This window comes from Equus quagga, chromosome 16 (genome assembly GCF_021613505.1).
Source record: "Equus quagga isolate Etosha38 chromosome 16, UCLA_HA_Equagga_1.0, whole genome shotgun sequence".
NCBI lineage: Eukaryota > Metazoa > Chordata > Mammalia > Perissodactyla > Equidae > Equus > Equus quagga.
The window spans coordinates 53,922,226-53,934,560 of NC_060282.1; the positions used below are offsets into that span (position 1 = coordinate 53,922,226).

General features: G+C 38.1%; 1 protein-coding gene across 3 annotated transcripts in view; it reads right to left on the reverse strand.

The window, feature by feature from the left end:
* Window positions 1-2,315: 2,315 nt before the first annotated feature.
* Window positions 2,316-12,335, reverse strand: part of ATP6V1H (ATPase H+ transporting V1 subunit H) — a 122,579-nt gene continuing 112,559 nt past the window's right edge. For all 3 annotated transcript variants that reach the window (XM_046642403.1, XM_046642404.1, XM_046642402.1), the window contains one exon: window positions 2,316-2,674. In XM_046642403.1, the coding sequence (XP_046498359.1) occupies window positions 2,614-2,674 (61 nt within the window). In that variant the 3' untranslated portion in view covers window positions 2,316-2,613. The remainder of the gene's footprint in view (window positions 2,675-12,335) is intronic.

The window sequence follows — 12,335 nt, forward strand, 5'->3', positions numbered from 1 at the left end:
AGCCTGCAAAGGGGTAGATGGGGGAAGGAGATAGGAACAAGCCGCTTCACCCTCCAGAACACCCGCTCTCCCCAAACATTGGGAACTGGAAGCAATGGGTTTCCTGGAGGTGGCAGCGCTGAAGGGTTAAAATTCTGGATGTATAACAGAGAGAGTCTCAGACCCCTTCCATGGATGCAGCTATAGTAACTGTCAGGTTGAGTCTATTTTCTTGCTGTTTATTTGTTGAGTCCTCTCCCTTCTTTGTTTCTTCTCTCTTGCCCTCTTTTGGGTTAATCAAGTCTTTTTACTATCCAATTTTACCTTCACTAATAGTTCTTTAGCTACAGTTAGTTGCAGTCTATTGTTTTAGTGGTTACTGTAGGGAATTAAACATGCATTCTTAATTTATGATAGTCTACTTTACATTAATGCGTTATCATGTAAGAACCTTACAAGAGTATAATTGCATTTCTTCCCCCATGCAACCTCTGTGCTATTATTGCAAATATTTTATTTCTACCAATGGTACACTGCTATTCAATAATCTTTGTACATTGGTTCTTTTAACCTAGTTTCTTTCTTTGAGAGGGGAAAAGGACAAAGGCATAGATAATTACTGGAAAGTAAAGCTTCTAGAACCAGTATTCCTTCAATTATAGAAGTGTTTCTTTCACTTCACTATTTTTGGAAGAGTAACCAACACTCCTTCTCTTTTAAGAACTGAAAGACAATGTGAACTTGGTGTCAGATTTCCATAAATGTTGAAGTAACATAACATTCTTTGCAGCTCATTCTTCTTTCCAACTATTTCTCCCATTGGAAATTTGTTCAGAAAGTTAAAGGAGCCACAGCTCTGAACCAGAACAGAACATTTTGTACAACAAAACAAGAGAGAAATTTCAAACCAAAAAGTGATTTCATCACAAGGTTCAGATTTGAAAAGTAACTTTGACACATACTAACTTTGAGTGGTTTCAAAATTTAGTCTCGAGTATTCTCTATTTTCAAAGGTAAAAGCATGAGAATGAGAATCTTCTAAGCAATTTTCAAATAAATCAAAAGCATCAAAACTTGGCTCTGTGCTTCCCAAGATTTGCCAGCTGTAAGTTGCAAAATTATTTAAATTTTAATTATGTGAAAATTAACCTCAACTACTCTGATGTGGCTAAATATAAGGAAAGAATATATTATATAAATATATATATAAATCTGGTATTTGTGACTGGCCAGGTGCAACGTGTGGGAGCAAGTTTTACCTGCCAATGGGAAGGCCCTTTTCACACATCTTTTAAAGTATCACAGTCAACAAGACCCAAAAAAGGAGTTTTCAAAAAAAGCAAGATACGATTTCATTTTACCATTAATGTGATTGTCAATGTGGGTCTCAAGATCTGAAAATTGGAAGTTGTTTCTTTGGTAAAATTACTGTGCACACCTGCTCAGGTGAATTTTATTATAAATGATTAATGGATATTTTAGAAATTGGTTTATTTACTTGGGTTTCCTGCCAAACTTTGTAGAACCTATTGTGCCCTCAACAAGAAATCCAATAAAACAATACCTAAATTCTATACCAAGTTTTTTCTAATATATTTCAACCTTCAGTGAAATTATTTCTAACAAATTGAGAACAGACTGATGGTCAGTGAGACATGAAAGGATTTTAAAAGAGAAATACATAAAAATGAGTTGAGAGAAAATGAAGAAATCATTCAATCCTATAATGCTGCTGATTATGAGTACGTTGTATTTCCATAGGCAGAGTAACATTCTGTAATTATTGTGCTCTTTGTTTAGGCTGTGTTTTAAGTGCTTAAAAATGCTTAACAGAATTTGTCCTACTAAATGTGTGCCTGATTGGATTGCTAAGAGTTAACTACTTAGATTTTGTCAAATTTATAGGTCTACTTGTTAGGTTTTAAGGTTTAACTGAACATGTAAGTGGTATTAAGTTTTTAGGAGAATCTAATCACTGAATCTTAATCAAAAACATTGGAAAAGAAAAAATGAAAGTGATTGCTTTTGTAATTGTTATAAATTATGCAAACTGAAGGTAAAGATTTAAAGAGAAAAAAGGTGCCTAGAGATAATTTTAATATATGGGATAATTAAAACATGAGGACAAGGGAGTATTGCTCCCCATGTAGGAAAGCACCTCTTGAGAATTAAAGCACTAGCATTTCCACCAGAATGACTGTCACTGATATCTACTTTAGAGCTACCAGGTTATACAAAATGAAACCATTCACTACTTTGCAACAATTTTCCCAATTTGATTGGGACAATAGGTGATTTTTGTTAAAGTCCAAGTAAGGAACAAATGAAAAGAAAAACATATTTGGAGTGAGACTCCTTTAATAACTGTATCCATTTGCAGAGAACAATAAATACAGAAATCACCAGCAGTACATGTAACTAACATTTTCCTTAGACACAGAAAGCACCTACTTTTATCCAATGTAATGGGTAACACTTTTATAGGGAAAAAGCATTGGGAAAAGCTACACAACAGAAGAAAATTACAAGTAAAATGAAAAATTATTTGTTCTTGACCCCAAATACTGAGATTCCCGCTCCAGCTGTTCCGCAGCAGGTGAAGGGAAGGTCGGCGGTGCGGGCAGCAAGCACAGCTCAGCTCCGGGCAGCAGCAGTCTGGGGTTGCTCAGATTGGAGCTGTTTGCCAAGATATTCCCTAAAAGACAGGAATAACATGACAAGGTAAGTTAGAATTTCAAGGACAAAGAATCTCTTTCAAAATCACAGCACAACATACGCTATCATCTGTACTTACGTTAATATCTAAAAATTAATGAAATAGCCCGAGAAAACTAATCTTTTCCAAATTTCAAAAGTACCTGTACTGTATGAATTTTAAACACTCTATTTACCTTACACAAACGAGTCACTACACACGCAAACTGGTAATTCTGCCCACAATTACAAGGCAATGCCAACTTTCCTGTTTAGCTAAAAGTCAGGTTTACTGCTGCTAACACTTCTGCAATCTAACATGTTCAAAAATCGACTTGAGTATGAGTCCGATAAGCGGACTGATATATGGAAAACAAATTTCTCGATGGTCGAGAATACAAGAGCCTATACCTAGGGAGGAACAGGAGAGCACATGAGAACAAATCACTGAAACCCGCATCCGGCATCACAAGCCTGCACGGGAGCTGCCTGTCACGGAGCACTTACTGCGCACTGGGACCGAATCCACAGAACAATGACAAGAGCTGAGAGGACACAAGCAGTACTCACACTTTCTAGATGGGCCAACTGTGGCTTAAAGCAGTGGTCTCTCAACTCTTTAGATCACATTCTCCTTCAGAAAATAAATCGAACAAGCACCCACAATATGTGTATACTTAGCTCTAAATTACATACAGGTATCACTATTAATTCCAGGACAGAAAACAATCTTTTTTTCCATTTTCCTGTGAAGGGCTTGCCCAAGCTTTTGTTTCTGAACTACCTAATAAGGACAAGAAAAAGAGATTTTTTAAAAGAATATTAAAAGATTCCTAGAAAAGGAAAAAGCATAGTTTTGGAATAAAGACACTGGTTTACATTCCAGCTCCAGCACTTCATGGATGTGTTGGCTCCAGAGGTTGTGGGGTGAGGACATTTCAAAATGTTAACAGAAGGCCTCATGCAGGCACTGAGTGTGAAGGCACCTGGCCTGGGACGAGTAGTGGGCACACGGGGTCAGTGTCATCCCCTCCTCTCCTCAACTGGCCATTCAACCTCTCCTTGTCTGAGCACCTCCAGGAAACTACCTTTGGGTACCACCAGTGTCTACTGGTAAGTGTGACCCTGCCTTCTCCACAGAAGTACAGAAGAAGGGGACAGGGATAATCTGAGTGTTTTACTGCCCTGCTCTCCCCTTTTCTATCACAGCCTTAGTCCAAAGCTATCAAAGACATGAAGCAAGACTGAGAAAAGAAAGAAGCATTCAGAATAAGAAAGAGAGGGACTTCTGGGAACTAGTGTAGGTGAGGTGTCGGGCATGCGCCCAAAGGCTTCCAAAGGTGAACTATAATTTAAAAAGCACTGTGGGGCTGGCTCAGTGGCACAGCAGTTAAGTTCGCACGTTCCACTTCTCGGTGACCCAGGGTTCACTGGTTCGGGATCCCAGGTGCGGACATAGCACAGCTTGGCAAAAGCCATGCTGTGGTAGGCGTCCCACATATAAAGTAGAGGAAGATGGGCACGGATGTTAGCTCAGGGCCAGTCTTCCTCAGCAAAAAGAGGACGATTGGTAGTAGTTGGTTCAGGGCTAATCTTCCTCAAAAAAAAAAAATTTAAAAATTAAAAAAAAAAAAAACACTGTGAGATGGACTGAAACTTCCCATGGCATGAAAATGGTTTATGGTCTTTTTGTAAATCCTTGTAGGAAAGTTTTTATCACTGACTCATTAATTTTGGGTGTCATATTAAAGCTTATAATATATTCTTGTGTTAACTAGGAACTACTCTGATATACTTTAGACAACGGGGATCTTATTTGCAATGAACAGCAAGTAAATAGTTCTGTCGAATTTATGCAAAGACCAAAAGGGAAGCCATCCTATAAATTTTATTAGACAGGAAAAAACAAGAGTTCATAGTCACAATCAATGCTGCCTCTCTGGGGAAGCATGCAACCAGGGGGTATTTGTGACTGGAGAGCTTTGTTATGTTTTGTTTTGTTTTGTTGGGGGTGGGGGAGAGGAGTGGAAGATAATATTCATTACAAAATTTCCATATTATATATATATTTTTTTCTACATACACCTAAGGAATTAAGCCTGAAATTAGATACGCTTCATTTCAAGAGAGCCTTCAAATATTCCAATTTGGAATGTTAGACTGTTTAGTATAAAGGGTAGCAGAACGTGCCACCCCAAAATATGCTCCTTTGGCATACTGTTTTGAGCTGTAGGCACCTAAAACATGGCAAATGCAGGGAGAAGCTTTCTCTGAACTCCTTATCTACCTCAAGATAGATCCTCCAAAAAGAACTCAATTATGATAAATCCCTTCCCTGGGAGTTTCATCAACTAGGAAGGATTGACTCTTACCACAAGAGAAGAGACTAGAAGTCCGTACCACACCCAGAACTTGGTCACAAACTATCCTTTCTCCCATCTATTCTTCTAAAGGCCAATCCATCTTTCCTAAAAATTACTTAGTCTCCCCTAAGAGGCCTACATCCCCTTCCCTTTTCCCTATTAAGATAGAATTTAAGCCTAAATTCTAAAGCTACCTCTTTGAGTCACCCATTTTTTCATGGCTATCTCCCATGGGTACCTGAGGTACACATGTTAATAAACTGTTTTTCTCTTGTTAATCTGTCTTTTATTACAGGGTGTCAGCTAAGAACTCAGAAGGGTACAGGAAAAACTGTTTTTCCTCTCCCTCAAGAGTTATTCCTTAGAAAACATTTAAAAAGTGTACTCAAAGACACCATGTCACCCTCCAATTATAATAAACTTCAGTTCTTTAAATAATGGGCCGATGTCAAGGACCATGTACAAAGTCTAAGTTTCTAAGGCAACAGTGGAAAGAACGTGGTAAAGCATCCCTGAGCTCAGTGCTATGAACCACTAAGTGACCAGCAAGTGTCCTGGTGGATTGGGTCACACAGAGAGGCTCCCACCTGCTCCACGCCTTTCAGAGACAGGAAGGGGAGTTCACTTCCCGCACCAGATTAACTAATATTGAGGGGACAACAGTGAACACTTAGAGGTGGGGAATTTCTTCACAAAGAGACACTGCTGAAGCAGGGTCAAAGTAGGAGGAAATTAAAACAGAGCCACAGTGAGCCGTTCCGGCAGAGAATTTAAAAACACTCACAACCATACCTTCCTCCCCACCCGTCTCCTGCACCTTTGTTTTCCTGGTCTATTATGGATAACATCCTCCACTATACTCTCATTTTTTCCTACATACAAGGTGGCCCTGAGTCATCACTTCTTCTTCATGACCTCAGTGCCTGGCCTGTAGAAAACGCAGGGCCTCCTTTCCTCTGCCTGCCAACTAAGGTGTATGCAATTTAGGATTTAAGTGAAGAACAAGGACACATACAGATGTCAAGGGTTCACCTGAGAACCTGCACTTCAAGAGCCCCAGACGGAACTTTGTGAGCCTAACTTGAGGTATTGTAGAGGTCACAAAATGCCAAAAATCTAACAGAAGAAGAGCCCACCATGGGACCCTGGAAAGAAGAACCAAATGTCCTCCTCAGGCTTACTTGAAATTGCTATGTTTGCTATGGGCATGTGGGTTGCTAAAATATCAGAGGGAGCTGAACCAAGGCTCAACTGAAGAAGATACTGTATTACAGAAAGAGGACCTAGCCTATACAAAGCTTTGGGAAAAATCTACTCCTTTGAATTTGGCTCGTTAAATGCTATAGTCTGCTCCCATGATGTCAAATGGCAACATGCAGTCAATTAAAACATTCCCAAGACTCACGTAGGTCTACCTCTGAATTCTCTGTGACCCTAGCCATAGGGAAGTCCTACACGAAGTATATGGGACTGGGAACACAGAATGGAGGCTACGTTCCACACTTCACTACAAGCCATGGTGGAAACTGAGGACAGGTAGGCTCACGCATTATCCTCTTATCTTTACAGCTTCCCGGTGAGGTGGGTGTTATCAACTCATTGTGGGTGTTATCAACTCGACTTACAGGAGAGGGAATGGGGCCTGGGAAAACTTCAGTAACTTCCTCAGGAGCAAAGTGAGCAAAGGGTCTGGCCAGGGCTCAGATCCTATTCTCTCTCTACTGTCAGGCTGCCTGGCCTCCAGTAAGAGCCCAGAAAGGTGCAGAAAGCAGATACTGCTCTTATTTTTATACACTAGAAAATAATGAGAGGGTGTGAATAATTTCTTCAGGTGAAGGTTACATTACTGTCAGGTAAAAGAAAAAAGTGATGAATTTTACTTCAAGGGATTATAACGCATCTATAACAAAGGATTCAAGAAAGTTATTTTAAACAAATTAATCTGAGTATTGAGTCAGTCATTCTCTCTCCACATGAAGATCAACACAGCAATAAAAATGCAACTTATAATTCACTCAAAAAGTGCCCAATTTGTACCAGCAATCCACAGGATTTGACATTAAATCTTTGCTTCTATGACTTAAGCAGCAAAATTTGAGATATTTTCTCATCTTTAAGTTCATCCATAACTTAAATCATTTCGGATTCCAACATCTCTGAAACTGAGAAAGGGGGCAGTCTGAAGACCCGATCGCCTTTTAAAAACTCCCAGTACAAAACAGCTCCCAAAAGAGATCCTGTCGTATGCTGAGAATCAGTTTACATGTGATTAAGAAATACCTGTTTGATTCTCTTGTCAACAGCCATCAAAGAGCTACACTTCAGGATCTACGATAATACTGAAAAACTGCTCTCCAGTTCCCAAGAAAGCTGAGGTTCAAAAGAGGTGATTTGAAGATGATGTTAGCTATCTAGGTTCTATGCTGGTAGAAGCCAGGGCACCAGGCAGCATTTACCTGGCCCGTATTAACTCCTAGAACAACAGAAAGGCCTTTACTGTACTACAATTAAGTGCCAAACCTTCACTATATTTACAGTTGTTTAAATAGTCAAACATTTTTATCCTTTCTTTAAAACTCTAGTTAAAGACACTGACTCTGCTATCATTCAACATGCTACCTTCACCTATATAATTTAAGCACATGGTAAATTCAGTTATATAATTTAGCACCAGAAACCACATGGTGACTTCACCTATATATTTAATGCCAGGAAAAAAGTGAATTTTCTGCTGACAAACACATTTTGCTGCCAAAAAGCTCAGGAGAAAACCCACTGTTACTATCATTTTTGTATTATTTTCTCTAGTCTCCTTTCAGTGTGTAAAATTTTCATAACTAAAATTATAATGGACTTTGGGGCTGGCCCCGTGGCCGAGTGGTTAAGTTCGCGCGCTCCCCTGCAGGCGGCCCAGTGTTTCGTTGGTTCGAATCCTGGGCGCGGACATGGCACTGCTCATCAGACCACGCTGAGGCAGCATCCCACATGCCACAACTAGAAGGACCCACAACGAAGAATACACAACTATGTACCGGGGGACTTTGGGGAGAAAAAAAGGAGAAAAATAAAATCTTTAAAAAAAATATATATATATATAAAAAATAAAAATTATAATGGACTTAGAATTTTATATCCTACATCTTTCCTTGAGTTTACCATATTAATTACTGAAACTACAACTGAATCATAATTATATTTCCTTAATGGTAACTATCCTATTTTGGAAAACAAGTGGGTATAATATAAATCATAACTGAAATATTCTTCTCGGAACGTACAAAAACAATTCATTTTTCAAAATAAGCACTTTATACTTCTTTACAATACAGACTTCTATTTGGTAAAGAGAAAAATAAATTTTAAATATTTTATATAGTCTTGCTTTCTTTAATGCTAACTCACTATAGTTTAGTCATAAATTAAGTTCATCCTCCAACTTTTATCATGATTTTGAATATTACGCACAAAGCAAATTTTATGAGCTGATTTTCCTGTGAAACAGATGAACTGTGTAAAAATCACAGCCTCCCTCCCCTGCGCCTACGTTACAGAAGCATGTAAATTCCAAAAGTAAGGACATACAAATTGTTTCCACAATACTTTAAAATCGCAGCCTAGGAAAGCTAGTGATCAACATCATAACGTGTACCACGTTTTGGGGCCTGCTATTTACTAAGGACTGCACTAACTGTGTGACATACGTTTTATTTACTCTTCATAATAATATCCATAAAAGCTACAGCTAACCCCCATTTTATAGATAAGAAACTGGAGTTTAGCAACGGCAAATAACATGCTGCAATGTTAGGATAACTAGCTAGTGGCAGAGAGGGTATTTGTACCCAAGTCTTTCTGATTTTAAAACTCAAAGTCTTAATCACTATATAGTACTGCCTCATAGTACATTATTCTACATCCCACTAGCTGAAGATATATTATTGTGTAGATATGAGAATAAAGAGCTTAAGAACACCACAGTGTGACTCCTCAATTTATTTTCTCAAATATGCTTTCAGAATCACTAGCCCTTTCATTTTATAATAGCATCTAAATTCAAAGATAAACAGAATAGCAATATGCCTAAAGAAGTGATCCACAGAATTTTTTTAAAAAACCAAAAACTAAAGAGGTCAGTGATTCTAAAGGTAGAATCTATTTATGTGAGTTCTGGTCCTAACAAACAAAAATGTACATTTTAAAAGCAATTGCATTAAAGTTTATTATAAAAGCAATTCAGGCAAAATTCACAATAACAAAGTTATTTTTTCCTACAGTAATTCCAACAATCAAATCTTTTTAAACTAGCTATAAAATCTAAATATCACTAGCCAAATCCAACATTTCTTTTTCTCTAGCTCGTATTCAGGAATCATTCAGCTTTATCATTAGATCAGCAGTGTCCTACACTCTTTATCATTTTTCTAATGTATGGTTATGATATGCAGTGCACTGAGCCACTCAAACTGTCAGGGTTGGCAGCAAGTGTTCCTTTTCCTTTTATTTATCTTTTTTTTTATGATTTTTTTTTTAGAGCAGTTTTAGGTTCACAATAAAATTGAGAGGAAAGTACCAAGGATTTCCCATATATATCCAGCCCCAACACATGCACAGCTTCCCCCATTATCCACATCCCAGATCAGAGTGGTATATTTGTTATCAAGAAAGAACCTACACTGACACATCATAATCAGCCAAAGGCCACAGTTTACCTTAGGGTTCACTCTTGGTCTTGTCCATTCTACGGATGTGGACAAATTTATAATGACATACAGTCACTCATCACTTTACACTGGGGATACATTCTGAGAAATGCGTCATTGGGTGATTTTGTCACTGTGCAAACATCACAGAGTGTACTTAAACTTAGATTGCATACTCTATTACACACCTAGGCTATATATATATATAATCTTATGGGACCACTTTTGTATATGTAGTCTGTCACTGACCAAAACGTTGCTATGCAGTGCATGACTGCATATCCACCATTATAATATCACACAGAGTATTTTCTCTGCCCTAAAAACCCTCTGTGCTCCACCTATTAATGCCCCTCCCCACAACAACTGATCTTTTTACTGCCTCCATAGTTTTGCCTTTTCCAGATGTCATATAGTTGGAATCACATAGTATGTAGCTTTTCAGATGGGCTTCTTTCACTTAGTAATATTTAAGGTAACTCCATGCCTTTTCCATGCCTTTTCACGGCTTGATAGTTCATTTCTTTTTAGTGCTGAATAATATTCCATTTGTCTGGATGGACCACAGTTTACCTATTCACTTCCTGAAGGACATCACTGGTAGCTTCCAAGATTTGGCAATTATGAATAAGGCTGCTATAAACATTCACGTGCAGGTTTTTGTGTGGAGGTAAGTTTTCAATCCCTTTGGGTAAATACCAAGGTGCGCAATTGCTGGATCATATGGTAAGAATATGTTTAGTTTGTAAGAAACCATCAAAGTGTCTTCCAAAGTGGCTGTACCATTTGCATTCCAAGTAGCAGTGAATGAGAGTGCCTGCTGCTCCACACCTTTGTTAGCATTTGGAGTTGTTAGTGTTCCAGATTTTGGTTAATCTAATAGGTGTGTAGTACTATCTCATTTTGCTTTAATTTGCATTTCCTTGATGACATATGATGGTGGAGCATCTTTTCATATACTTACCATCAGTATATCTTCTTCAGTGAGGTGTCTGTTCAGGTCTTTTGCCCATTTTTAATGCAGGTTGTTCTTTTATTGTTAAGTTCTGCATATTTTGGATAACAGCGCTTTATCAAATGTTGACTTCTGTAAATATTTTCTCCCAGTTTGTGGCTTGTCTTCCAACTCTCCTGACACTGTCTTTCACAAAGTAGATTTTTAAAATTTTAATCAAGTCCAACTTCTCAATTATTTCTTTCATGGATCATGCCTTGGTGTTGTTATCTAAAAAGGCACCAACAATGTCATTGAGGTTTTCTCCTATGTCATCTTCTAGGAGCTTTATAGTTTTGTGTTTTTTACATTTAGGTCTGAGATTCATTTTGAGTTAATTTTTATGAAAGGTTTAAGGTCTATGTCTGATTCATTTTTTGTAATGCAGATGTCCAGTAGAATTTGCTGAAAAGACTATCTTTACTCCACTTTATTGCCTTGTTCCTTTGTCAAACATCAGTTGACTATATTTATGGGAATCTATTTTTCTGGGTTCTCTATTCTAGAGTTCCATTGAACCATTTGTCTATTCTTTCACCAACATCACACAGTCTTCGTTACTGTAGCTTCATAATAAATCTTGAAGTCAAATAGTATCAGTCCTCTCCTTCTCCTTCAATATTATGTTGGCTATTCTGTGTCTTTTTTCTTTTTTTTTTAAAGATTGCCACCTGAGCTAACAACTGTTGCAAATCTATTTTTTTTTCTTTCTGCTTTTTCTCCCCAAATTCCCCCAGTACATAGTTGTATATTTTAGTTGTGGGTCCTTTACTTGTGGCATGTGGGATGCCGCCTCAACGTGGCCTGATGAGCGGTGCCCTATCCGCGCCCAGGATCCGAACCAGCGAAACCCTGGGCCGCCACAGCGGAGTGCGTGAACTTAACCACTTGGCCATGGGGCCAGCCCCAATATTCTGAGTCTTTTGCCTCTCCATATAAACTTTAGCATCAGTAATTTGCTGGGATTTTGATAGGAATGCATTGAATTTATACATCAAATTGAGAAGAACTGACATCTTGACAGTATTGAGTCTTCCTATCCATGAATGTGAAATCTCTCTCCATATATTTAGGTCTTTGATTTCACTAACAAAGTTTAGTCGTTTTCCTCATATAGATCTTATACATAAAAAATGTGTTAGATTTATACTTAAGAATCTCATTTTTAGGGGTGCTAATATAAATGGTATTGTGTTTTTAATTTCACATGCCACCTGTTCATTATTGGTATACAGGAAAGCGACTGACTTTTGTGGATTAATCTTGTACCTTGCAGCCTTGTTGTAATCACTTATTAGTTCCAGGAGGGTTTTTTTGTTCAGTTCTTTAGGATTTTCTACACAGACGATATGCCATCTGTGAAAAAAGACAGACAATCTGTATACCTTTTATTTCCTTTCCTTGGCTTACTGCATTAGCAAGGACTTCTAGTACAATGTTGAAAAGGAGTTGTGACAGGGGACATCTTTGCTTTGTACTTGATCTTAGTGGGAAACCTTCCAGTTTCTCACCATTAAGTATGATGTTAGCCACAGGTTTGTTTTGTTTTTGGTAAGGAAGATTGGCCCTGAGCTAACCCCTGTTGCCAATCTTCTTTTTGCTTGA